This window comes from Drosophila erecta, unplaced genomic scaffold (genome assembly GCF_003286155.1).
Source record: "Drosophila erecta strain 14021-0224.00,06,07 unplaced genomic scaffold, DereRS2 tig00000092-arrow-pilon, whole genome shotgun sequence".
Lineage (NCBI taxonomy): Eukaryota > Metazoa > Arthropoda > Insecta > Diptera > Drosophilidae > Drosophila > Drosophila erecta.
Window position 1 is genome coordinate 11,943,420 of NW_020825207.1, and position 24,210 is coordinate 11,967,629.

The 24,210-nt window shown below is 45.8% G+C and overlaps 4 protein-coding genes across 5 annotated transcripts; 1 reads left to right on the forward strand and 3 right to left on the reverse strand.

Moving 5' to 3' along the window:
* Window positions 1-341: 341 nt before the first annotated feature.
* Window positions 342-8,658, reverse strand: LOC6547608 (inositol-pentakisphosphate 2-kinase). 2 transcript variants are annotated; one of them, XM_001974932.3, is made up of 12 exons: window positions 8,485-8,658; window positions 8,245-8,333; window positions 7,414-8,181; window positions 6,750-6,902; window positions 5,787-5,887; window positions 4,046-4,309; window positions 3,921-3,979; window positions 2,943-3,089; window positions 2,230-2,287; window positions 1,333-1,920; window positions 648-874; window positions 342-577 (listed from the first exon to the last, which is right to left on the reverse strand). In XM_001974932.3, the coding sequence occupies exons 3-12, from the start codon at window positions 7,730-7,732 to the stop codon at window positions 418-420; spliced, it is 2,076 nt and encodes a 691-aa protein (XP_001974968.2). In that variant the 5' UTR covers window positions 7,733-8,181; window positions 8,245-8,333; window positions 8,485-8,658; the 3' UTR covers window positions 342-417. The 2 variants fall into 2 exon arrangements, with proteins under 2 accessions (XP_001974968.2, XP_026836661.1); XM_026980860.1 differs by lacking the exons at window positions 3,921-3,979; window positions 4,046-4,309; window positions 5,787-5,887; ... (1 more) ...; window positions 8,245-8,333; window positions 8,485-8,658 and having other exon boundaries at window positions 346-577; window positions 6,750-6,776.
* Window positions 8,659-8,758: 100 nt separating this feature from the next.
* Window positions 8,759-9,067, reverse strand: LOC26526188 (immune-induced peptide 14). The gene is made up of 2 exons (XM_026980730.1): window positions 8,948-9,067; window positions 8,759-8,883 (listed from the first exon to the last, which is right to left on the reverse strand). The coding sequence occupies exons 1-2, from the start codon at window positions 9,012-9,014 to the stop codon at window positions 8,810-8,812; spliced, it is 141 nt and encodes a 46-aa protein (XP_026836531.1). The 5' UTR covers window positions 9,015-9,067; the 3' UTR covers window positions 8,759-8,809.
* Window positions 9,068-10,018: 951 nt separating this feature from the next.
* LOC6547607 (immune-induced peptide 4) lies at window positions 10,019-10,468 on the forward strand. The gene is made up of 2 exons (XM_001974931.3): window positions 10,019-10,188; window positions 10,252-10,468. The coding sequence occupies exons 1-2, from the start codon at window positions 10,113-10,115 to the stop codon at window positions 10,302-10,304; spliced, it is 129 nt and encodes a 42-aa protein (XP_001974967.1). The 5' UTR covers window positions 10,019-10,112; the 3' UTR covers window positions 10,305-10,468.
* A 1,969-nt stretch (window positions 10,469-12,437) lies between these two features.
* On the reverse strand, window positions 12,438-13,325 carry LOC6547606 (carbonic anhydrase 1). The gene has a single exon (XM_001974930.3). It carries the CDS (start codon window positions 13,323-13,325, stop codon window positions 12,438-12,440), a length of 888 nt encoding a protein of 295 aa, XP_001974966.1.
* Between the last annotated feature and the right edge of the window lie 10,885 nt (window positions 13,326-24,210).

A 24,210-nucleotide genomic window follows, 5' to 3' on the forward strand; every position in this document is an offset into this window, starting at 1 on the left:
ACTGTATCACACTAAGATATGCTTAGAAATTAAATCGATTTTCTACACGTTTTAGGTCACAAGGCATGCAGAAAAGTTAATCGATTGCTTCAAATCTTTGAAGTCATCAGTAAAACCTCGGATTTGGCTCCGACTTTGGCCAATTAAGCAGATTTAAGCCAGCAACATGTCAGATTCCAGTCGAAATGTCTGACAGTTTACACTTTAAGCGGCTAATAGCCAAACCCTTTGCCTTTCAGCTGCAAACACTCGCACGAAGTCAACATACCATTCAACATACCCATACCATTCGAAAGAACTGCCAAAGCTGCAACGCAAAAAAGCAGCTAAATTTGTATTGAAGAGGAAACTGTAGCACAGTTTTCTGAGCTACACAGTCGACGCGTGCTGCTTTTAGTTGGGTGTAAAGTTTATTAATTAATTTAATGCTCGACGGCACTTTTCAATTTCACGTGTCTGCGCTATGAATTTATGAAAGTGACTGTCGGGCTTGGGATCCAAATCCAGGACGCAGAGCTTGGTTAGAAAGTGATGACCCAGCAGGGAGACGCACCAAGGCTGCAGTGCCGCATCCCAGCTAGAGATTGGGAATTTGATTAGCAACGAGAGCAGCGGGAATGCGGCATTGTGCGGATCGTACTACTTACCTCTGGTCAGCCGGGCAATCGGTTTCGCATTTGATTTCGATTTCCTGAAACGTCAACATAATCGAGCAATCCAGCGCCGTAGCTCCGACCATATAAGCCTGCTCCTCATCCGGCTCGAGTTCCGCCTCCACTCCGTCCTCGACTGCGGCCAAGAGACCCCGGAGCGAGTTGTAAGTGGGTCGGGAGTGGTCGGCGTAGCCGGACTGCCACATGAAGTCGAAGTGGCGCTGCAATTGCCAAGAATCGTTACTCGCACTGCACAAAGCCACTTGGCCGCCATCCATTGCCCATTTAGCCGCCACTTCGACCGAACTTACAGCTTCCTGCCCACCTGGGCATTTGGAAAAAATGAAGTCGAGGAACGAAGTTCAGGTCTCTGGCCCAGATGCTTGGATACTCTACCTAACAGATACGCCTTAAGTATATTGTTATGCTACCAAGTAGCTTGTGCCTAGTAACGCACTGATTACAAAGTAGTTTAAATATACAAGATACAAGATATTTCCAATAGTCTGAACAAGCAGTCTGCTTAAAGCGTTGGAGCAAAGTGCTCCACCTGTTAGGGCATCAGAAACCAACTCGATCCATCTGCAAATGCCAAGGTTCTCCGGGGGCAGGAAAAATAAACAAAGCCAAACGGACAAAGACTGAGGAGTGGAGGCAGCAGTTTGATTGGTTGGCTTACCTTTACCAGCAATTGCAAATTCAAAATTTTTTGCAGCACACAATTTTTTGGTAAGCGAAATATTTCCGCTTTGTTGTCTTGTGCTTGAGTTTGATTCGCAGGCTCATTCCGATTCAGTTTTTGGCATTCATTCTGATTCACGTTGCGACTTGTCGTACTAGCAGCCTCAGCCCGAGTTTCCGGTTCCGTTTTTGTTTCCGTTCGAGCTGCAGTTGCCATTGCCATTGCCGTTGCCAACACATTGCCGGACAGTTGGCTGCCCGATGCTGCCCCTGCCACCGAGGTGGCTGCCGGTCCAGTTATTGTTGTTTCCATTCTGGCCACTTTTGTGTACCTTTGGGTCGTGGCAGTTGCAGCAGCTGCTCTTGTCCTCGTCGAAAATTGAGCGGCAGTGACAACAGGGGCGGCCGCCCTGCCTCCGCGTGGCAGGACAACATTAGCGGCGCCAATTCCAGCAGCTCCAACCTTTGTCTCCTTCGCCGCAATCGAAACGCGACTCTGATTCAGCTGCTCCTGCTCCTGCTCCGGCTCCGGCTCCGGCTGCTTCTGGCTCTGATTGGAGCTCTCTGCTCGTTTGGATTCCGGATCCTGCACGGAGAAAAATCGAAGCATAAACATAAGCTCCTTATTTCAACTTTAATGATAGCATATTGTTTGTTCACTTTCAAAGGAAAATAACAGCTCTATTATTGAACCAGCACTCAGAACAATAAATGCACAGCAATGTTATCATTAATACGGCTACATTTAACAATTAAGAGTGGTTCTATTAAGTATTCTAAGCGAATATTTAGGAAGGTACAATTTAGTTTATATTTATTCATTTAAGTCTGCGCTGAACAGCATTCGTATGATATATTTTACTGAAACTAAGGCTATTTTTCCAGTGCCCCTTACCTCGTATTCCCTTAGCAGGCAGGCCACCAGCAAATGTTTTATAAGCACCATAATTTCACTGGAGAATTTCAGAGATTTTATGGCCATGGCGATGGCGATGGCGATGGCGATGGCGATGGCGATGGCGTTGGCGTTGGCATTGGTTGAATTTTGTTTGTTAGCGTTTTCAATGCGCATTCCCATTTCGTGTGGTCGTTGTCGGCGTTGTCAACGTGGCGCCACAAGGTGTTGAAGCGACACGGCCACGGAAAAACATAGTGAGAGAGGTGGTGTTGAGGAAAAGTTGAAAACCAGGTGGATCGACCTGTGGGCTGGCGGACAGAGAGGGGGCTGGGGAGGCTGCAGCCCGGAAAATGGCGATGTTGGCATTTGGCACTCGAGAATTTGTGTTTGGCTGTTGCTTCTTGCATTATTTATTGAATATTTGCGTGTGGCCGAATGGTTCACAGTTTTCTTCCGCTGCTCATGAAAATTAATGTCCAAAAAGGAGTGTCTCGAATAGAAAGTAATTATAAGAGCCTTTTGAATGGCTCAAAATGGCGTACAATTTGGCGCAAACGAATTGAATTCAAGAGAAATGAAAGCCAGACACATATTCCCTCTGGCCATCTAAGAAATCGCAGGAATCATCATCCCAAGCGAGACTAGGCCACATCTGTATCTTATTTTCGGTGCAGGCAATTCGATTTTATTGAAAAGCGCAACTGACTTACCCGGGAAAGACACGCGAGCTCAATTCATCGAAGGAAATCGAATTCGCGTGATCGCCATAAATTAAATTGCTGTTCTGAAACACACGTAAATTATTTTGCGGGCAGGCGAGAAGTGCATCCAAGGCATCGAGCATACGACTGGGTGTACTAAAAGCAGGGAAAATAACCAATGAAAATACATCAGCGGACATGACTCTGGTACAGTAAGGTTAATAGCTATAAGGCATACGAGAGGTACAGGTAAATCTGGGCAAAACGATTTAAGTTTTAAGCGATCAAGGTTGCTCTGACTAAAAAAATGTCATCTTAAGTTAAGCATCAACAACATTAACAGCATTAGTAAGCTTAAACATCGCTCTCAGCTGAGCAGGCCATCCAGTTTCGTCGCGTGCTGTACCTCTGAATATTACTTTTAAAACTGATGTATATGCATATGGAATATATGGAAGATGTTGCGCCCGAAACAAAGGCAAGCGAATTGGCAACAATTTTCGAGGGGTCACGGGGCAAGGAGGCCGCCAGATCCATAAAATCCGGGACGGAGTCCACGGCGGACGCGGAGTAAAGCGGTAAACCGGAATGAAAGCGCAAGCAAATTGAATTTTGTGCACGGATGCACGCATGACTTGAAACAGCGGGCCGCAAATAAACGAATGAGTGGGGCGCGGACTGGAGCTGGGATTGCAATTGAAGTGGACCCAGGAACGTCCGGAGCATTCAGTGTCCAAAAGGATACAAGAAAGAACAATGAAAAAGAGAGAAAAAAAACCTGGGCACTAAAGCAGAAGGAGTGGCAAACAGTAACCGAAAGTGTTGGAATTATGAAGCACGACAGGACACGCAAATGGAGCAGATTGAAATTTATGACTCGATGTTCGTGCCAAAGGAGCAGCCTTCAGCTGCCTGTTCATTGTGCCCAGCACGGTGGGTTCCTGGTTCCTGGTGGCTGGTGGTTGGTGGCTGGGTTCGCTGACATACCCAGAGAATAGATCCAGCGGACAGTAGTGGCCCAAACGTTTGATTTTCCCATTGTGCAGCTGTCGAAGGTAGCGAATGAGTAACTTAGAAGACCTATGTACTGGCCCACCCGCCCACTCACTCACCTTCAGCAGTTGCATGCTGCAAAAGCGACACCAGCACTTGTCCTTCTCCGCCTGATTGTGGGGCGTGTCCTTTGGCTTTGTCGCTGCCCCCGATGGCATTAAATCAAATAAATCGTTGACATCACTTGCCAACTGGAGCCAGCCTTGTTTGGGTTTTATTTCGATGGCATATGTATCGCCCAGACGACGGACAGCGCTCCTGTTTCTCGTGCTTCCCTCTCCTCCCGCTGCTGCTCCGGTTTCATCTCCTGTTTTGCCCTTTGCCTGCAAAATTATATCGTTTCGCTTATTTGCTCTTGCCTCTTTGCCACGTTCCCCTGATCCCGATCCCGATGCCGAGCCCGATCCCCACCCCGACGAAATGGAGTAAAAGGAAGGTGCCGGCATGTCCTGCCATGAAATATTATGCCTGCCGTGTACCGCGAACTTTTGCCCCGTCGTTGATGCCATTTTGACTTGAAAATGCAGCGACGAGCGCAGCACGAACAAAAAAAGGGAAAAAAGCAGGGAAGCAACCATCATGAATAAAGCTACCACGGTTTCGCACGGGTTGGGATCGGGGTCCTTGGCCAGGTTATCGCTGCTCCTGCTCCAACTCCTGCTCCTGTTACTGCTCTTGTTGCTGTTGCTGCTGCTGTTGTGACATAAAACAAAAGTTGTTGCGCTGATTGTATGATGAGTTATGAAGCCGACGGCCGGCACGGCACAGACGGAGTTCTCCATTCGCGCTTCCCAACTTGAAATTGAAAATTAACATTTAAAGCCGCAATTAAAGGTTTTTTCCAGCGCTTACCTTTTTCACCTTATTTTCAGCCGCCCGCAATGCGCTGTGTGCGATGGAACACACAATATGGCCTTAGTTATGGCCACGTTTTATATACATATGTACCACTTTCTATGGCCTCTTTTTTTAGCTGCCCCTGCTCCACTGGCTGTTTGTTTCCTTTGCTGGCAATTTTATTTCGGTCAATGCTTTGGCACCAAAGCCATAAATTCAATATGTACCCACCGAGCACGGCGAACAAATAGCCAAAAAATTGCAAAAAAATAAGCCATGCCGGCCGGCAGATGATCGAACCGGGCAGTACCCTAAAGTCCTATTAGGGGTGAGCAACCGACCACCACGTGTGCCCCCTACTAGCTAAGCTACCCGATGTAACATGGGGCATATAATAAAACTTGCAGCTATGGCGGCACTTTCAAAGCAATTTCGGCATCTTTTATAACCGCACAAGCCCAAAAACTCAAAACCCAGAACCCAGAACCCAAACGAATCGAAACGAAACGAATCGAATTGGCCAGTGGCTATTGGATGGAGCGCGGTCGCAAGTAACGCCAACAAAGTGTTTACACTGTTGCCCACTTTAATTCAAAACAAAGAACCGCTGATTTATGGGCCTCGACCAGGGTTTAGCTACGAATTTGGATGGCGATGGAGGTGGCACTCGTGGGTTTGTTAGCCTCCGATGCCTCGGCACAAAGGCAAACTACGTCGCAGCAGGAGCAGTGGAACGCGGCAGCTTTGGCTAACGTGTCCAGCACATATGGCCAAAAATGCCAATATTGTCCTTGTACAAAATACACAATTTATTTGGACAGCAGCAGGAGCAGGAGCAGCCACACGACTCCCCCCGAAAACAGCAGCCTCAGCATTCCGTTGCCAGGGGAAAGGAGCAGGAGCAGCAGGAGCATGAACAGGATCTATATCAAGAGCTGGAGCAGCTGACGACGACCAACTCACCTGTAAATGGGCAAGTAAAACATCGAACGTGGCAGGCAATTGGGTCACATCTGGCAGCAGCAGGCCGAATGGCCCCACAAATTCCTTATCCAGACGCGAAACTGCAACGGGTTGGAAAACACAGACGGAGGAGTGAAAGGCGGAAAAGTCCGAAAAATTGGGGCATGGGACGGCCATAGCCGAATGAATGTAAAGTGCAAGCGCCAGCATCCGGCGATTATTGATATATAGACGCCGATGGTGGTGGGTTAGAATACGAAGGTGAATGATAAATCGCTGGCCAGCTCTGCAGCTTTGCAGCAGGCAGCCTGTTGCTGGCTGCCGGGCATAAACCCGATTTTGATATATGGCCACGACTACGGCGTCCGCCACTAATCAGTCCCATGTGGACGGGCTGGTGCGCCACCAACTGCAACTGAAACTGAAACTGAAACTAAAACTGGAGCAAAGGATCCCTCAATCCACCGTGAGCGTCAGTGAAAGGAACTGGCAGTGGGGATGTGGGATGCGGCACTAAAACGCTCGTTTATGATTGATTGCAGTGGCTCTAAAAGGCTTTGGATGGCGGCCAGGATGAAAAGGGCGGCTGCAGCGCAAATGCAATGGCAAAGGCCAAAGGGAGGCACTGCAGCAAAAGCTGCTCAGATACAAAATTGCTACCACAGCGGTACGGCGCTCATGCAAAATGCCACAGTGGAGATCCGCTTGGAAACGCTCCATTTGTGAATACTTTTTCGGTTTACCAAACCCTATATCTGCACTGAAAGTAAATAGTAATGATTTGGGATCGCGAATAAGTACATCACAATGTAATCATCTTGGATGGAAAACTATTCAGCTTGTAATTTTTTTACAAATTTAATAAAATGAGCATGTTAATGCTGCAGTGTTTAAGTCAACAAGTGCATTAGCTCGAGATGCCATGGAAAAATGAAGATAGTACTTTTTGCACAGTGCACTTACCCGGTCTTTGGTCGCGTATGTGCTCATTTATCCAGAATCTATCGTCTTCCTTTGGTATGGCAACAATATCCGCTCCGCAGACAAACTCATTTCCTAATAGACGGCGCATTATCCCGATATAAGCCATAAAATCCGGCATTGTCAAGTCGCCAGCTGCAGATTGAGTCGGAGGTGGAGGCGAGGAACCAGCCGGAGCACGAGGCAACATGGGAAGAGAGATGTGGATAAATGAAATAAACACATTTGATGCAATGGCCAAAAGATGCATAGAGATAGAGAGATACCCAAAAGGGCAAAGGGCAACGGAAAAGGAAGTGGGTGGCGGTTGGCGGTGGGTCTAAGTCCAGCCAGGCAGGCAATAACCGGAGCACAATGCTCAAAGTGGCCAGGAGATGGAGCGGCAGCTTGTCTGGGTGTTTGAAGTTGCACGCAACCATTTCCGGTCCAACAAAAAAGGAAAGCTAACAATAACAGGCTGGCCCTGGCACTTGGAGAAATATATGATTAACTTGGGAATTCTTTATGTTTTTCGCGCATGTGACTAGAGGAGAGTTATTGAATTCAGTTGCAATTTAACAGCACATATTGTTTAAAGTGAGTATACCCAATACACGAACTAAGTTCGAACACGAGGGTTCCATTTTTACTGCTCGTGTATACGAACCTCTTTCAGTCCCAGCTTTTTCCGATGCGACACGCTGCCCTTCCGGCCGGGCAACCTCATCCGCCAGCTCAGGCCGCTGGTGCACCGCCTGGCGCAGTCTGCTGGATATCATTTTTGGCAAACGTAAAACTTTTTTAAATTGCGGCAGGGCGAGCACCAAATTTGCATTACCCTCCGCCCGATAGATCAACTCAATTTGGCGCAGTTCCATCGCCGCGGGCAGATCCAGCAGGGCGTGCAGATTCTTGGCCATCCACTGTGGCTGTAGCTTCAGTTTTTGCCCCACTCCCGGGGAGCGGGGCCGTCGTTGGGCTGCCATGGCCTGTGCGCGGGTGTTTTTGGTTCGTTGTCGTTGTCAAAATGCAACTGGCGCCGTCAGAGAGCGCCTTCTCCTCCAAACTCCAAGCTCCGACCTCTGAGCCCTGCGCCCTGACCCCTTCTGTTCGGTCTGCTCGGTCTGCGGCGCGCCAGTGTTGATGATTGCCGATTGTGGCTTGTTGTGGTCGAGTCCTGCGGCTTTGCGATTGTTATTGTTTCTGTTTCTGCGGCTGCCGCTCCTTGCTCCACCGCCCCTCCTCGCTATGTGTCCTGTCGTGGGCGCATTGATGCACATTTATTGGCCGGCGATAAGACGCAGCAGCCGGGAAGTCGTCGCCGGTTTAAAAGTCAGGTCGCCGAGCGCTGATAAAATACGTAAAGTGCACGTTTAAAGCTTTTTCAGGGAAATGTAGAGAAAATGCGCAGGGAATACATGTTGCAATTTAACACCTAAAAAGCAGAGATATGAAGGTAAATAAGTAAAGTGCTTTCTAAATAAGCTAACCTACTTACAATTCTTTGAGGTCCTGCGAAGTCCTTTTGCATTTCTTGTGTAAAAGTCCTTACAGGACAATATATGTTGCATCAGCTACGGATATTTCCTTAAATATTTAAGACCACATTTGTTCTTTTGTGAATGTTATATTTACTTAATGTGAATGACTCTCAAAGGATCATTTAAAGAATGCTCCTTATTCTTGAAACCATGTTCACTTTTAATATACTATTCCACTGCCTTTTATAAATAAATACCATATGTCGACTTGCTTCTTTGCTGCTAAAAGTACACCCCTATTTATATTAAGCTGCTGAAATTCTTCACAATTGTGCACATTGTATGCCGGCTTTTAAACTAAAATATATTTGTGTTTCTTAAACAGCTGATCAGCTGAGATCATTTTCAGTGTGTGCACAGCAGAACAGGCCAGCAATAAGGGCCAGCAATCTAGTATATTTGCCCAGTGTGACCCCTTCCCACTGAGTGCGCGCACTTTTCAAATTGATGTGCTCAACAATAAATGTAGCATTTCTGTTTTAAAACATTTTTATTTCCTTAATCAATAATTTGAGTTTGATTTCAGTTTTTGCGAATATACTGCGTGCGATCAGTTTGAATCAACGTATGTCCGCCAGCATTAATGACTTGGGTGCCTAATACAATTAAATTGCTGATAAGTGAAAAACGATTTAAAAGATTGCTTTTAAATGCACTCACCAGCCTCCGCCGTTGCCAAAGCCGCAATCAGCGCGAAGAAAAAGCCGCAGATCTTCAGACAGTTCATGTTTACGGAGTGGATTCAGGTTCTACTTTGATTAGCGATCCGGGGAGGCCGTGCTTATATAGCCCCATCCGCTGCACTGAGCGCCAGCTGTGGCTTGTAAAGTAGGAATTTCCAAAGGGGTAACAAATTCCCCAGGGTCACGATCGGAAATTGAGCGCGCTCTGAGCTGATAATGCGCGTGTAGCTGGTACGAGGGAATACTACTAAGTGCACTGTCTCGAGATAAAGGTGTAAATTTAGATTTAGATTGGGCTGATGTGTACTTTTCAGCCGTAGCATAAAGATCACAGAGCATCTTTTCTTAGTACCCTAGCAAAAACTATGATTTCTTACTTCAAATGAATAAATAGTTGCATGCAAATGGTTTTTCCTATATAGATTTTTGATAACTTGATACATTTGAAAATGATTATTAATGTACTTTTCCATGTGCGAATGCAATAAAATTTGTAATAAAAGGTAATCAGTTAGATTTCTTGGAAAACACATTAATATCACTGAAAATAGGGAATCACTAATCGAAGTCTAATGTAAAGCAAATTGATCCTGACCTTCCACAACGACTAAGAAGTCGATGCCAAATGCTACTATGAATCAAAGACGTACAACTGTGCGGAAAACCACATCTAATACAATTTGTCTCTTTTATATCTTTTCATTGTTGAAGATATAAAAACGACGAGTTCCGAGTAAAAAGCATTAACGACCTTTTCCAGGAGAAACTCCTCATAGAGGGTATGGTAAACAAATCAAACTGGATTGCATACTGCGCTGTTCGCGCCCAGTTCCAGTTATTCTAATAGTTGAGTGTCATTTATTGAATTGCGTAGAAAACCCCGACAGGTTTTCAGGTTTTCGCTTCACATGAATCGCATTGCATGAACGACGTTGCAAACGACGAACAAATGAATCTCTGATTGACGAGCGAAGAGATTAAGACGATCTTTTAACCCGTGCAATCCCCCAGCGTGGAATCGCCCAGATCTCTGCCCAATCGATCCGCTATAAAAGAGCTCCGGCACTTTGGTGGGGCATCAGTAACCCAGTCTACCCAGTACTACCAAGCTGACCAGCAACCTCCACACCTCAGGAATCAACATGAAGTTCTTCCAAGCCGCCGCCCTTCTCTTGGCCATGTTCGCTGCCCTGGCCAACGCTGAGCCCGTTCCCCAGCGTAAGTGTTGAATTGCAACCCATTATAGATTAAAGCCATATTAATTAATTCAATGTAATACAGCTGGAACCGTGCTCATCCAGACCGACAACACCCAGTACATCCGCACTGGCTAGGATTGGAGAACTATGTTGCACATTCGCCTACCCATTTGGACTTTTGAATAAAAACTAAATTACCTGAACTTGATTTTATTATTTACTACTAAATTAATATGGCCGATGATGTGGGAGTGAAGAAGGAATGCATTAAAGTAATAATACATTTCGTTGATATAAAATGTGGAAAATTCTAATGAGACTATTGGTAATGAGCACAAATTTCGTCATCAAAAGAGTAATAATAATAATATTTAAAAGTCAAGTTATAATTTTGATGCATGCTTAATCAGCTTTTATAATCAAATGTAAGGCATTTTTATTTTAAGGCTTAAAAAGTTATAAAAAAAACAACAAAATTTGGAAAAACAAGAATCCCTTGAGTTGATACTAGTTATAAAACACTACTCTTTCCCTTTGCAACGTTTTTTAAAAACGGATATTAAAAGCCTGCTGGTACAAAATTCGTTAAAAAAGCACGTGTAAAAACAGGTATTTAAAGAGTGTTTGAACTCTCCGATTGGCTTTCGTAAACAAGTCTAGTGAGTGTTTGCCACGTGCCAATTACTGGTAATTATCGTAAAACAAACAAACTGTGAGCTCTTCTTGATTTTTTCCAGAACACCAGCAGAGTCTGATTGACATCGAATCTGCTCTTGTTGCAAATTCACACTCATCGCTTTCATGCAGTCATGTGCAACTGGTAGTATGCGTCCAACTTGTTATTTGTATCTAAATGGAAATTGTTTGCAACTTGTTTTAATTGCTTGACTTGCAAACTGCTGACGGCTAAGCGGCCAAGATGGGCAGAACTGGGCTGAATGGATGGCTGGATTTGCGATTTGAGCTGCAGCGCCAGCCACTCGAGAGCAACAGTTCATATTTATTTAAACAAATATATATATATACACATAGACATGGTTAAGTGCACGATGGCTGGCGCAACTTGAAACAATTTGCCAAGCGAAAACTATTTGGTTGTCCTGTTGCAGCCACTGAAACCGCTCCTTTTGCTGGCCTATTGCTATGCTTTGTGCCACGCCCACCAGCAACGCCGCCTCTATATGGTTCGTTACATCAACAATTATTTTAAACTTTCGCCGCAAGTATTTCCTTAGCTGGTTTTACGCCTGAAATAAATCGTAATAGGAGTTGCCAGTTGAAAATGTCTGCCGGCGACAAGGTACGAGTATATACATTTATATTCCTGCCGCCAGGACCTCTGTGGCCCAAGCTAATCCTTTTGATATTCGTGCGAAGGAATTCCTGGCTACGCAGGAACAATTTGCGCCGCTTTTGAAGTAGCCAACTATGCTGCCCTTCTAGTTCAGTGGGGCTACTTTTGCGGTGGAAGTGGGTGATGTTGGCCAAGTCAATAAGCGAGTCCCTCCATCCTCCAGCCTCCAGATTCCCAACTCACCCCATCCCATCCCACACCCAAATACGGAATTTTGCGATTCGCTTTTGGGCCAAATCGTTCAGTTTCAGGTTGCCCCGCTAACCATTCAAAGTGAGCTTTAGCGCAACTTTTAGCCAATCAGTATTTGATTCCCTCCTTTTGGCCAGCGGGCGTTTATTGAAAATTAATTTCGACAATTTTCGCAACTGTTTTAGCAATTGCAGCTGCGAGGCAAACTCCGATTCTTCTTTCCCAGCCCGAAACGAAATGAACAAATTCCCCAGTTTGGCTCGTCCTGCCCAGGATTCTCCCCCTGCACTTTGACTATTTGCCTGGCTGCACCTGCAGACAGTCGGTCAACAGGGCAACTAGCTGGCCAGAATCCGGCTCAAACTCAAAGGCAGATGCACTGGCTGACTGCTCATGGGGTGCGAATCACGAACCGAATTGCTTAACTGCTCCTCGAGGAGAAAGGACTCTCGAGCTCACCGCATTTCCATGCACGTCGCACGGCGCTAAAGTTTAATCTTGGAAAGGTAATGCATGAAAAATCAGGTGCTTTATTGGCAACTGGACGAAAAAGTTGACTCTTATCTTCAGTCTGCGTAACGAATTTTAAATTTAGGACCTTCAGTTGACAACACACATATATTTGCACCAAGAAACCCTTTGCCTAATATTGCCGTTTAAAAGTGGTTGAAAGTAGTAGTAGTGATGGTTGTGATATAGTTTTTACAAACATATTCAATCGCTCAGATATTAAGGTAGACTTTACGACTGCCCAGGGGCTGTTCCTGACGACCATTGCTGCAGTTCCTGCTGCCATCCTTTCCGTACATCACCTTAAACTGGGCCAACTGACGCGAGCTGACCATGGATATGTCCGGGTTGATCAGCCAGGTGGTGGGCAGAGCGACGTCTCCATTGTCGTAGGTGCCGTGGTAGGAGTAGTGACCAGCTCCGAATGGCCGAAGTAGTGACGCCAAATGGAAGGGTGGGAGTTCAATCGAAGAGCCTGGCTGCAGGATCCACCTGAGCTGATCAGAGATCTCGTTGAGCGGCTCGTTCTTGACGGAACTCAGCGCAAATAAGTAGGACAAGGTGAGGTATTCCAAATTGCCCTTGAGCTGGTTGCAACGATGAAGGGCCTGTATCTCCAGGCTAAATTGCTGCTTGCCAATCGAGTGCTCGGATTTCAGGCTGCCCCACTTGAAGATCGCCTCCACGAAGTGGTATCTACCCAGCAACTCAGCTCCACTGAGCTGGGGCATAGAGTTGGTCGCCGTGTATATCCGCATGACCACAGTGCTTCCGTTGTTTTCCAGTACGGTCGCCATTGGAAGATCCTCGTAGTGCGTCCATTCCAAGGGATGCCTTATTTGCCGTTTGATCACCGTGTTCCTTGGTATATCAATTGGCGACGGCTGTTGGTCCAGCCTGGATTTAAGTCTCCTGTTGGCCACTGTGTTGACCACATCCCGAAAGATAGTTCTTCCCGAATGAACATTCAGAATGAAGGCCACGGCCATCGTGCAGCTGACCAGCATCATGATGGTCCTCGAATCCTCCGCCAGCTGCATTACCAAGGCAAAAGCTCTGATGAACGTCAGCCAAACGAAGTCAATCATTGGTACCAACATTATGCAGGTGTGACAAGTTAATTGAAAATGTCAGTCAGGACGTGAAAGTGGATAACTGTGGGATAAATCTGTGGTCTATATTCAATGGCAAAATAATCCTTTCATTCATGTTCTTATATATTATGTCTTAAAGGCAAGGATATGTGTTACTTGCTTAATGACTGGACTAGAGACTTAATTATGCCCCCATGCTCGCCAGCACTTGAAGCTCGGATGTTTTGGAAATCACCTGGCCAGGGCTTTGATTCAATGCTTTGTTTGGCATCTGAATTATATGCCTCATTGCTTCACGCACCTATTTATTAATTACTCAGGAGGCTGGAATCTGCACGGAGCCCGTCACTTTGAGAAATCTATACTGGGCACGAGCCTAATCAAATCAAAGCTTGGAGAACTGGGCCAGTCAGGTGCAGTGCTCGATTGTTGGCCGGGCATCTTGCATGCCCGATGGCCGGCCACTCGAAGTGGTTCGGATTATTAATTTGCAAGGATAGGTCAGTTACACTTCTAACTGGCACATTTACGACCGTGTGCGTCCGAGGCTCGGCTTTGCCCAAGTTTTGTTGCCCCAAAGTGAGCCATTCAGTTTCAGGGCTCATGAAATTGTGACCCCTACAGGCCATGAATGTGGGATCCTTTTGTTTGGGCCACCACGTTGGATGCACTGGAAGCGGTGAGCCATAAAGCAGATAGGCCCACGACAAGGACAGGGGACACACAACGATGTCGGTTTATGGGGCTTTGTGCTAGGACACTCAAACACACAAACACAGAGGCACGGGCGCACACACAGACACACACACAGACACGCAGGAGTCACAGGACTCACAGGCTGGGCAACTCGAATAAATACCTAGCAGAGACAGGACTCCTGGGTGGTGCTGCGTCTTGACTGCCAAAGTTCTCGGCGCGTGCTTCATAAAATAGTCATAATGAATGTTTTTATGAAATATGAAGTGGCCAAAAAGTTGCTGCCCCAGCAAAACCCCACCGAAACCCCACCGAAACCCCTGGCGTCTGCGTTGGCCTATTTGGTGCATAAGCCAAAACCAAAATGTAAATATTTTGCCATGTAATTATTTGTATACGGGACTCGAATCCGTCGCTCCTTGTGCTTGTGTGTGTGAGCTTATGCAGAGTCTTAAATGTATTAGTGAGGCCATTAAAAGTTGCCAAGTCTCCAAGGAGAGCAAGCCGAAGAAGTGAAATTGCATTGGGATTTTGGTCTTGGCTCTGGCTCCCATAAAATAATCATCTATTGCCAGCAGCATCGTTGGCAGGAAGGATTTTCGAGTTTCGACCGCTTCCAAATGCCCGACAGGTTGTGCTCTAAAGAGCCATATAAAATGTGCAGCCAGCATACTTCGTTTCGGATCCACCAAAAAAACGCTGAATACAAGCAGGCCACTTTCTAGTCCAGTACTTTAAGCTGAACAAATATTTTAAGCTTTCGAATTTAAATAGAGACCCCCCCTACGTTTATGGGGCTCGTTTCTAATACAGGCATCGTTTGTTGTGGTCGTAGGCAAGGTTGTTTGGGAACAGGACATGCAGGACACACCTTTTAAAGAGTCCTGGCCATGACAGGCTTATGGGTTTATGCTCAGCTGAAACGCTTTTACGACGACCTGTGGCTACTGTCAATATTAACTGCTGCCCAGTAATTAAATTGAGACCATGGCAGGCACACAAAAACGAACGGATATTATTGCCCCATGAGGCAGCTTTCCTTTGCGTGCCACCCAACGCTCGTCATTGGCGTTTTGGGGGGAAAGTGGGGAACTGGGAAAGTGGGGCTGTGTTCAGCTCGCGCTGGCGATAACTTTTGACACGGCAATACACAAATATCGCTGCAGCCAGGCGAGTTGACATAAGTAGGAACATAATAACGAATTTATCGCCCCACTTATTTTCACTTGCCGGGCAGAAATACGCATATTGAGGCAACTTTTATCGCTGGCGAGGCAAAACTTTCCCGGTCGAGTGTAGTGCCCGATTTTGCGAGTTGGAAACTTACTTGGCTTCCTCGCTCCAGCGGAATTAGCAAATCAATGCGATATCGTGGAATTCGGGTGCTTCAGCCAGGTATTTGCACTTTTAGCAGGAAACAATCGAACGCAAAATAGTGAGAGTTTCAATTTGACAATAATTTCATGGCTGGCGTGCGAAATTTCTGTTCACGTGCTGCACTGGGAAAAACTGGCGAGCCAAACAAGCTGCTCTATTCAAACTTTCAGCAAGCTGTCAAAACTTTCTTCAAGTGCACCTCTTGAGCTCTTGTCCTCGGTGTTTGATTAGCGTTTTGTCTCATTTCGCTTCCAAGGAAAATGTCCTAGCTGCGCGGCCTTCAGACTGGCGAATGGTATCTAATTTCGGCTGCAAAGATTTATTAATCCCGAAATCCGCCCCGCTTCCATCGCAGCACCTCTCAATGAAATTGCTTGTTTACTTGGAATTATGCAAATTTCAGCGCAATCACTGAAGTGATGAGGCCAAATGACAAACACGCCCCCAAACCGACCCACACCCATGGTATCCTTGTGTGTCCTGCCATTTTGGCCAGTTGCATTGCAGCTCTGTAACTAAAATCCCCTTAAGTGCTTGCTGTGCTTGGAAATTGAAAAGAAATTATTATAACTTGTATTTGCATTTCGCTGGCTGGACTTTGGCGAATGAGACGAGGAAGGGTTCCTTGAACGCCTCGGGCACATTGCAAGCCGAAAGTTTTCATTTTCGTTTTGGGTTTTCCCGTTTTTGGGGGCAACAAAAGTCAAGGCATGCAGTGTACGTAGTGTGCAGGGCGAAATTTGAGCTCCTTTTGCCCTTTTGCTGATAACTGCGATGGATCTGCCTTCGTCCTTTCACAGGACTTGTTATTAAAAAACTTTCGCCGAGTGCGTCGCATGTTTGGTTCCGCAGCTACTCGGTTATTTTCCTACTTACTTTCCCAGCTCGCCGGCGAAAGTTGAAGTTCAAAATTAAAAGGATTAGCGAAAGGGCGGGGTAAGCGGGCCAAAAGCAACTTTGCAGTCTATTTAGTGCTACGGTTATTTTTTCGGCACGCAAATTTGGCCAGCAAGCAAAGTTTTTTGATTGCAAACTTTCAGTGTGATTGCAGTGCATTTATTTTTTGCGTTGCGAAATGAAGATGCCTGCAACTTATTGAAGGCCCCACCCAAGCAATTTTTTGCACCTTAAGTGGATCGGGGATTGTTCTGCCTGCTGCCAAATGAAATCTAATTCAATTTCTAATAATACCCCAAAGAGAGTGGGGACATAACTTTGTCGAGACATGCTTTTGTGCTGCTCGAAACTTTGTACTTTCCATACCATATGTGTGTTTTTTTGCCCTGCTCTCGGCTCTCGGCTCTCGGCTCTCGAAATTGAAAAGCAAAACTTGGCCTGCAGTTGAGAAAATGGAAACTGCATTTGTATACAATGCATTCGAGCTGTCCAAAGTTCAGGGTCCTTCCGAGATCCCCAGATCCTGTACCCTCCGCTCTGCGAGTGTGTGGGTGTGTGGGTGTGTGGCTGTGTGTGTCGCACCAAGCTGTCAACACATTGCCTTTGACTCGAGCCCCGGGATTCGAATCGAGCACTTCCTTTACCGCTCCCCCGACCCTTTGTTGTTGTTTATCGAAGCGCAAAAGTTTGCGATGGAAGCTGCAAAGTTTCGGACAACTTTTCCCCCTCCCCCTCCACCGCCGCCTCCATCTTCTTTGGTAAGCTGCAGCAGCAAAAACTATTAAAAGTGTATCGAATCATTGGAGCTATGGCTATTCTTAAGCCGAGCTTATCGAATTGCTCCTGCGACGTGGGAAACCGAAGAGGTGAGCTAAGTGGCAGCCGTGTTTATGCCACTGCTGTGTTTCATTTGTCTATGCTGTGGATAAGGTCGCAAGGGAGTGGATAACGAATGTCAAATCACTAAACTTTAAGCTGAATTAAAGTCACGTTTAAGTTTTAATCTCTTCGCAAGCATTTAAGTTTTTGTAAATCAGTTTCGAAACAAATTTCGATAAGTTTTCAATTGCAAACATGATTGCCTGATTGCATAAGGCACTTGCTGATGTAGTGTTTTGTTTAGAGTATAATTGAAAGCCCAATTACCTGGCCTTTAGTAAGGTTCATCTAATTTTGTTTCTGTGCATAACTGACTGCAAATCAATGGCAAGTGAAAAGGTACAAAATCGTGGCACAAAGCACTTTGCCAGCCAAGCCAGCTAACTGAGCCATCCTGCAAAGGGCAGTTATGCCAGGACACGAGTCCAGCAGTCCGTCGATGACTCCCGGACAACTGCCAGCCCGGAGATCTTGCAGAGTGAGGTATGCAGCGTGGCGTGGCAAGGAGCTGGCCAACGGGTGAGCTGGTAAACTGGTCATGTCAATGGACGCAAAGTGTCCCTGTCCCTGTGCTACGTGACTGACATTAAGTATTGTCAGGGTGCTGCCTCTCGCTTTTTTCCATCTTTTCGCTAGCCACGTTTATTACTCTTGCAAAAATCATGCAAATGTCCTGGCCAAAGGATGCCAGGCCAGCCCCGTCCCCGTCCCGTTCCGGCCCAGCTTATGGTCGATTTCGAGCAAACCAAAGTGTCCTCTAATGGTAATGGGTCCTAAATGCGCCTTCCAACCTTGCCAGCTGTTGGATCCTTGGATCTCTGGCCGGGGAGCATTCGGGAAGTGCCAAAGCGAAAATAATGTGTCAAAACATAAAAGGGGTCCAAAGAGACACTCAATTTGAGTGCCAGCCGTTGAAACAGCCGAGGTTCAGAAGTGAAGTCTAAAAAATGCACAAGAGTGTCTGGAAGAGGTTACACTTTATCCTTAAGGTTATGGCCATAGATTTGTCAGATTAAACAAATATTTGAAGTTCAAAACTTTATGGTGCTCCCTATTGAACAATTCCGTTTGCCAGCGGAGTGCGATTAAAAATCTGCCAGCTAAAATATCATGGAAATTTCACTTTTGCAATCTGCGCCAATCAATTCGCAATCTTGGCCTCTCCCACCCCAACATTACCATTTGCAATACCAACAAAATTTCATTTACATTTTATTCAGCAATTCTCTCATTTTTTCTAGTGCACTAGTTTTTCCTCGAGCGGACTCTGCGCGATTTTCAATGAGGAAAACAAATAATTTTCCTACTTTCATTTGCAGCATTTGCTCTGGAGCTGATGGTTTTGCGATTCGCTTTACGATTGCCCTTGGCGGTTCACAGTGGGAATAGTGATCAATTTGGAAAGTATTTTGTCAGAATATTGTTAAATTATTGGTCTTGGCGGCTCATTGAAATACTATTTTATAAGGAAAAGTACATACAGTAGCCTCAAACTCGGAGATCCTAGCCCAAATTTAGAGGAATCCTTAGCACGACTATGATATTCACCCTGTGCGGCACCATGAACAAAGCCATCAACAATTGACCTTCTAGTTTGTAACCACTTCATTAATCGCCAGCTGATTGGAAACTTCTCCCATGGTGCAGTGGTTGTGACATCCCGATCCGATGCGGTGGATCCGCATCCACCGTGGAGTGCTTTTTGCCCAGGACGACATCGCCAGTCGCTGGAATCCTTTGCTGCTGGTGGCATTAATATGCAAAGTATGATATGCTCTTGAGCTGCGATTTGTTGCACTCGATTGGGCGAGCTTAAATTTACATGCAAATATTGAAACGCAAGCCACGTGCCACACAGCGAATAGAGGTTTAGCAAAGGGCAAGGACGATGGGGCAGGACAAATATTTGCAGTTCATTAATGTTGTGCTAGCGAGTGTCATTGAAATTGGATTTGTCAAATGTAATCGCATTATGAGTTGAGCTATGTTCGCGGCGCTGGAGGAGCTCTCCATCTACTTGACTGAACAATCAGAAAAAATCTTATAAACCCCTAATCATATGCAAAGGTAAAGGATTGTTCACCCTAGATTTATCGTTCTTTCTAGAGAATTAAGTATGTCAAATCCTGATCTTTGTTGAACATATTATAAAATATGACTCTTAAAACAAGTGTTCAATTGGGTGTTTCTGGACTTAAGCCCCTCAAGTCAAAGGTGTATCTTGACCCGTATTCAGAGTACCCCTCTAGCACTCGCATTGCATTTCAATTAGGGGCATGTGAGTCCCCCATCCTGGCCCGGATGCGGCCAAGTGGAAGTAGTCACCTGGCGAAGGAGCGCGTGCCTGGCCAAGTTAAGCGGCACACGACCTGCGGGCAGTGCAACAATTGTTACCTGTTGCCCGGGACACGTGTGCATTAATCCGCCCTGGGCAGAGAGGTGGAGAGGTGGAAAGGCGGGTAAGTCGGTGTAAAAGAGGTAACGTGCTGGTTTTTTCCCACCCCTTCCGGCGGTGACTTAATCCAAGGTGCGAAAATGCAATGGACTCGGAAAATATGCCCAGCATCAATGGGTATTCATTCAAATGCCTGGCATGTGCCGCTTAGCCAGGGATTTGAATGGGATGGGAAAGCATTTCGATGTGCCCGCTTGAAGTTATTCCGCATATTGAAATATATCAGAAGGCATGCAAAGCATTCGAGCGGCTAAAACTGCACTGGCAATGAGGAGGCAAACATTAGGCAAGGAGGCGGAAGTTCATCAGGTAGCCAGTGCACAGGATGTGCGTTGTTTTCCAGCCGAACAGCCGCACAATCAGCCAGGACCTAGCTGGCCTTAACTGGACAAAGTACGTGTAAATCCCCGGCCCTAATGTGTTCCTCATGGCCTATTGAACGGGGCCTACGCACGGCTAATAGGATTGCCAAAACCCAGTGCTGGACTTGGCTGTGAGTCGGGGATCCTGGATGCCGTGGCATGAATGGAGCGGCCAGGTCGAGGAAGTTGTCTAATCTGCGAGTGCTCGCCTTACGCTTTTGTAGCTTACACTCGCATTTGCATTTGCATCTGAATGCAATTTTAATTATACAATGCCTCCGGCAGGTCCTGCACCGTATCTGCAACTTGTCTCTGTCTTTGTCTCTGTCTTTGTCTGCGATTGTGATTGTGTGTCTGTGTGTCGTTATCCTTATGTTTTATGCATGCGGCAACTGCGCGTTAACCGTTGCCGTTGCTGCCACTGCAGTTACCGGTTCCCATAGTCGACCGTTTGCCGATCTTTGTTGTACCGCTGACCGGCTTCCTCTTCTCCAGTGTCGCGTGTCCTGCGTCCTGCGTCCTTTGTCCTTTCGCCCGATTGCCCTTGCAAATGCATGCAAATTTAAACAGTGATTTCTGGCCATTCAATTGACATACAATTTTCCACTCACTTCCAGGGCCGGAAAGACAACGAACAGTGTTGGGCACTGGATTTCCTAGGTAATATCTCTTAGTTATATCCGTCCACTTTATTGCATCCATTTTATTTTTATTTCTATTTTATTTGCCTACAACGGTACCCGCTTAACTTTAAGTAACGCAATGAAAGTGTTTAGTAACAGGCAATTAGCTTCAGAATTAATTTGAATTTTTCAATCGTTTTTAAAGTGTTCCACCTTTCACCTGAAATCGTTATACCCTGCTTGGAAAAATAGAGCACAAGCTTAGCCAGCACTACACCTGCATATTCATATATCCCGAGGGCTGGAGAGGGGTTGAGTTATAGCTGCGAGCGGAATGGGAAGCGTTAATCAAACGCTAATGAAAGTAAATCCTCCTTCGAGCGCTCAATTTGTTAACCCAGGACGGGGATTGAACCGGGGAAATAGTATTATAAAAATACACAACGGTAAACTTCGCTAATTACATCAGGAGTAGAACGCAGTCGTCGTCGAGCAGTAGAGCGCAAAATAAATTGCACCACCCACACACTCGCACTCAGGCGATGCGAAGGATATGAGGGGATTTGCAGGTGGGTGGTGGGTCAGGTGGGAGTAAGCCATAACTCGTTGGCGGGCGCAAGGACATGGCGCACATGCGACTCACGCAAGGACGTAATAGCGACAAGGACACCCTGGGCCACGCGACTGTGACACATTCACCCACTCGCTCTCCGTCCGGCAAACTCCACAAGCCAACCTCGCTGGCTTGGCGAGCCATCAACGCTTAAAAAACAGGTATTTCAAGGAGGCGGCTTGTTTCCTATTTCAAGGACAATAGTCAGCACGGGTATTAAGATGTGGTCTGGACCGGGATGAGAAATTTCTGGTAAAAAAGGTCTATGCCATATCGGGTATCCGGCGGAGAGGCACATTTCTTAGAGCGGAAAGGGAGGGAGCAACAAAGTTTTCTTTTCTTTATAAAAGTGCCGGCTTTTTCACTGATTCTCAAATTAGAATTTCAATTTAAGATCAACATTTGCCTTAAATTTCGTTCGAAAACACTGCGTCATTTGCAATGCTAAGAAAGGGGAGTCCTAATGAAGAGTATGGATGGCCAGCCGTGTCTTTCAGTTTCGGATAAGAATTTCCTTAGTTGCACTGCCTGATTAATGATGGTTCCAATGGATCGAATGTGCTGCATGACTATGTGCATTGGCGGTGCATGTGGGAGGATGTGGCAGGATGTGGCAGGACCTGGCTGTTTTGTGGTGTGCACTTAACCCACTGACAGCCGTAGTAGTAAAAACTTTTGAGCTCTGCTCCAATTGCTTCGGCAACTTTAAATGCGTTTTTTTCACCGCCCTACCCTGGAAACTGAAAATCAGGGGAGTGCTAAAAGGGAAGTAGTTGTGACATATGCCATGTTGGGAGTGAAAACGCAGTTATTAATTTTGGAAAATGGTATGTAATTGAATAAAATAATTTGAATTTGGCTATTTGATTCTGCAAAGGAGTTGAAGTTGACAGAAGTCTGCGTTGCTGTCTTGGGATATAATTAAGGATAATTATATACTTTATCTGGGAAGTACATGCCAGTTGTTCAGTCAGGATACAAACAGATTCGACCCGAGGCAAGTCAAGTTTCCTGCTTTCTACGCTCCTTTTTTCATCTGGCAGAATTACTTTCGCAGTATTTTTCTTTGGCTGTTAATGCTGCGTAAGGATGTTGCCAGTCGAGTTGCTCCGAGTTGCTCTGTGTTGCTCTGTATTCATTATTTATACGCAGGTCCTGGCAGTCAGAGGCTTTTTGCATTGTGTCTGGGCTAATAAAAACGCAGCAGCATCAGCAGTAGGAGCAAGTTGTATTTTCTAGTTGAATTGAATGCCTGCGGTTAGCTGCAACGTCGTCTTCAGGACGCAGGAATTGCTCCTGGCCAGCAGGACTCTTCCTTGTGCTGCTGACTTCTCTTCCCTCGTATTCTGCTGCCTGCAAAAAGTTTGTCCTCTGGTCAGCAGTGCGTTTTGACCACGTCCATGTCTGCATCTTGTGCTGCCAATGAATTGAATTGTTGCCTTGTATTTTGTTTTTTGCTCTCCGCTTTTCGTTATGTGCTTTTGTTTATGCAGGCGGAGCATAAATTTTCTAAGGTTTTAGTTTGCGGAAAATTAATTTTTTTCTTGTGTGTGTTTGTATGTGTAAAGGAGCCTTGCTGCTTTTGCTGTATTTGCTTTTATTATGTTTTATGTGCCGCACAGACAGGAATGAAAAGGCCAACGGGAATGCAGAAAGTCCGAGGAAAAAACCAACTGCAAGTAAATTAAAGTATTCTTTTGCTCGCCTGTCTGTCGGCTTAAATAGCCGGCAAAGTGTTTTCGTTGTCAGCTCAATTGCTCCGGAACGAGTCAAAGATCAAAGATCCAAAAATAGAGATTCAGTACGAGTAAAAGTTACAAATTACATTAAAAGATGCAAATTGAATAAAACCAGAGAACACCTTCAAGGGAAATGTTTTTAAATGTTATGGAACTTCTCCTATTAGCCATTTGGTTTCAATTCAAGTGCGCGGTAATTAAAATGCAATTGTTCGCCGTCCTTTTGTTGGGCTAATGAGCAATTATGAGCCATCAATTGGCAGTGGCATACAAGCCTGCCGAGCTGCTAAAACAAAGAAAATCCGCCAAAATGAACATTTTAAGTGGCTTCAGAGGACACGTGCACACACCTACGCAGGTGAACAGCAGCGTTCAATATGTCAGAAGTTACTTTGTGATTTCCTACTCTGAACTTGAAAAGTGCAGATACTAACACTTGGCTATATCTGTAAGCTTTCAACAGGTGGGAAAGGTGGGAAAAATGCCCATTGCGCCTGCTTCTAGAATTCTGGACACTGCTGTGCGCATAAAGAGGCGCCTCCGCGCTGCAATTCAAAAAGCGGCGACAACTGTGAATGGCTTTTGTCGATGGACCAGGTGGCACGGTTGCCGGGCAACAATCGCACGTTGGTCCTGGGCAGGAGTCTAATCGGAAGTGGTGATTTCCCATCCTCGTTTGGCTGCTCTGCTAACTTCCGATGGAGGCCGACATTAACGGGCACATTAGGTGCATATGTGCGAATTTTCTAATTAAAATTTTTGGCAACTCATTTTCCGTGGCCGAGGCAGCGGCGAGCAGGTGCAAATCGCACAATGGGTTGGCTGAGGCGTTAAAGCGAGTGAGAAATCAGTAGTTAACACCAGTTTGTGAGTGCTCTGGGAAGTGAAATTAAAATGCACGTGGGGAGCATCGTGGGGAACAATAAAAGACTGCGATAAACTATAATTGCAGGTGGGTCTCACTTGTGATAAGCACATCCTGCTTTATAGCAGGTAAGTAGTGCTGCATGCAACTAAACACATATGGGCTTGCTGAAATAAATGGGTAGATCCTAAGCTTCAATCCTTTAATGAACTCTGGTAAACAGTCAACTGTGCAGTGGAATAAAACATAAATGGCTGTTAGGAAGGGCAAACTTGGAGCTAGTCTAGCATCTAAGAAGATTTTCTTTTGGGATTCATAGAATCAAATAAGAATTAGCGGGTTTAAAACCCCATCTAAAATACATAAGTAGTAGTTTCTTCTATTG

What these genes read in the sequence shown, in the direction of transcription:
- LOC6547606 (XM_001974930.3), bottom strand. Translation starts at nt 13,325, where the DNA reads ATGTTGGTACCAATGATTGACTTCGTTTGGCTGACGTTCATCAGAGCT.
- LOC26526188 (XM_026980730.1), bottom strand. Translation starts at nt 9,014, where the DNA reads ATGAACTGTCTGAAGATCTGCGGCTTTTTCTTCGCGCTGATTGCGGCT. An exon ending in TTTGGCAACGGCGGAGGCTG is followed by an intron (nt 8,884 to 8,947) that starts GTGAGTGCATTT and finishes TAATTGTATTAG; the next exon opens with GCACCCAAGTCATTAATGCT.
- LOC6547607 (XM_001974931.3), top strand. Translation starts at nt 10,113, where the DNA reads ATGAAGTTCTTCCAAGCCGCCGCCCTTCTCTTGGCCATGTTCGCTGCC. An exon ending in CGCTGAGCCCGTTCCCCAGC is followed by an intron (nt 10,189 to 10,251) that starts GTAAGTGTTGAA and finishes AATGTAATACAG; the next exon opens with CTGGAACCGTGCTCATCCAG.
- LOC6547608 (XM_001974932.3), bottom strand. Translation starts at nt 7,732, where the DNA reads ATGGCAGCCCAACGACGGCCCCGCTCCCCGGGAGTGGGGCAAAAACTG. An exon ending in AGCTCGCGTGTCTTTCCCGG is followed by an intron (nt 2,288 to 2,942) that starts GTAAGTCAGTTG and finishes GAAATTCTCCAG; the next exon opens with TGAAATTATGGTGCTTATAA. An exon ending in GCCTGCTAAGGGAATACGAG is followed by an intron (nt 1,921 to 2,229) that starts GTAAGGGGCACT and finishes TTCTCCGTGCAG; the next exon opens with GATCCGGAATCCAAACGAGC.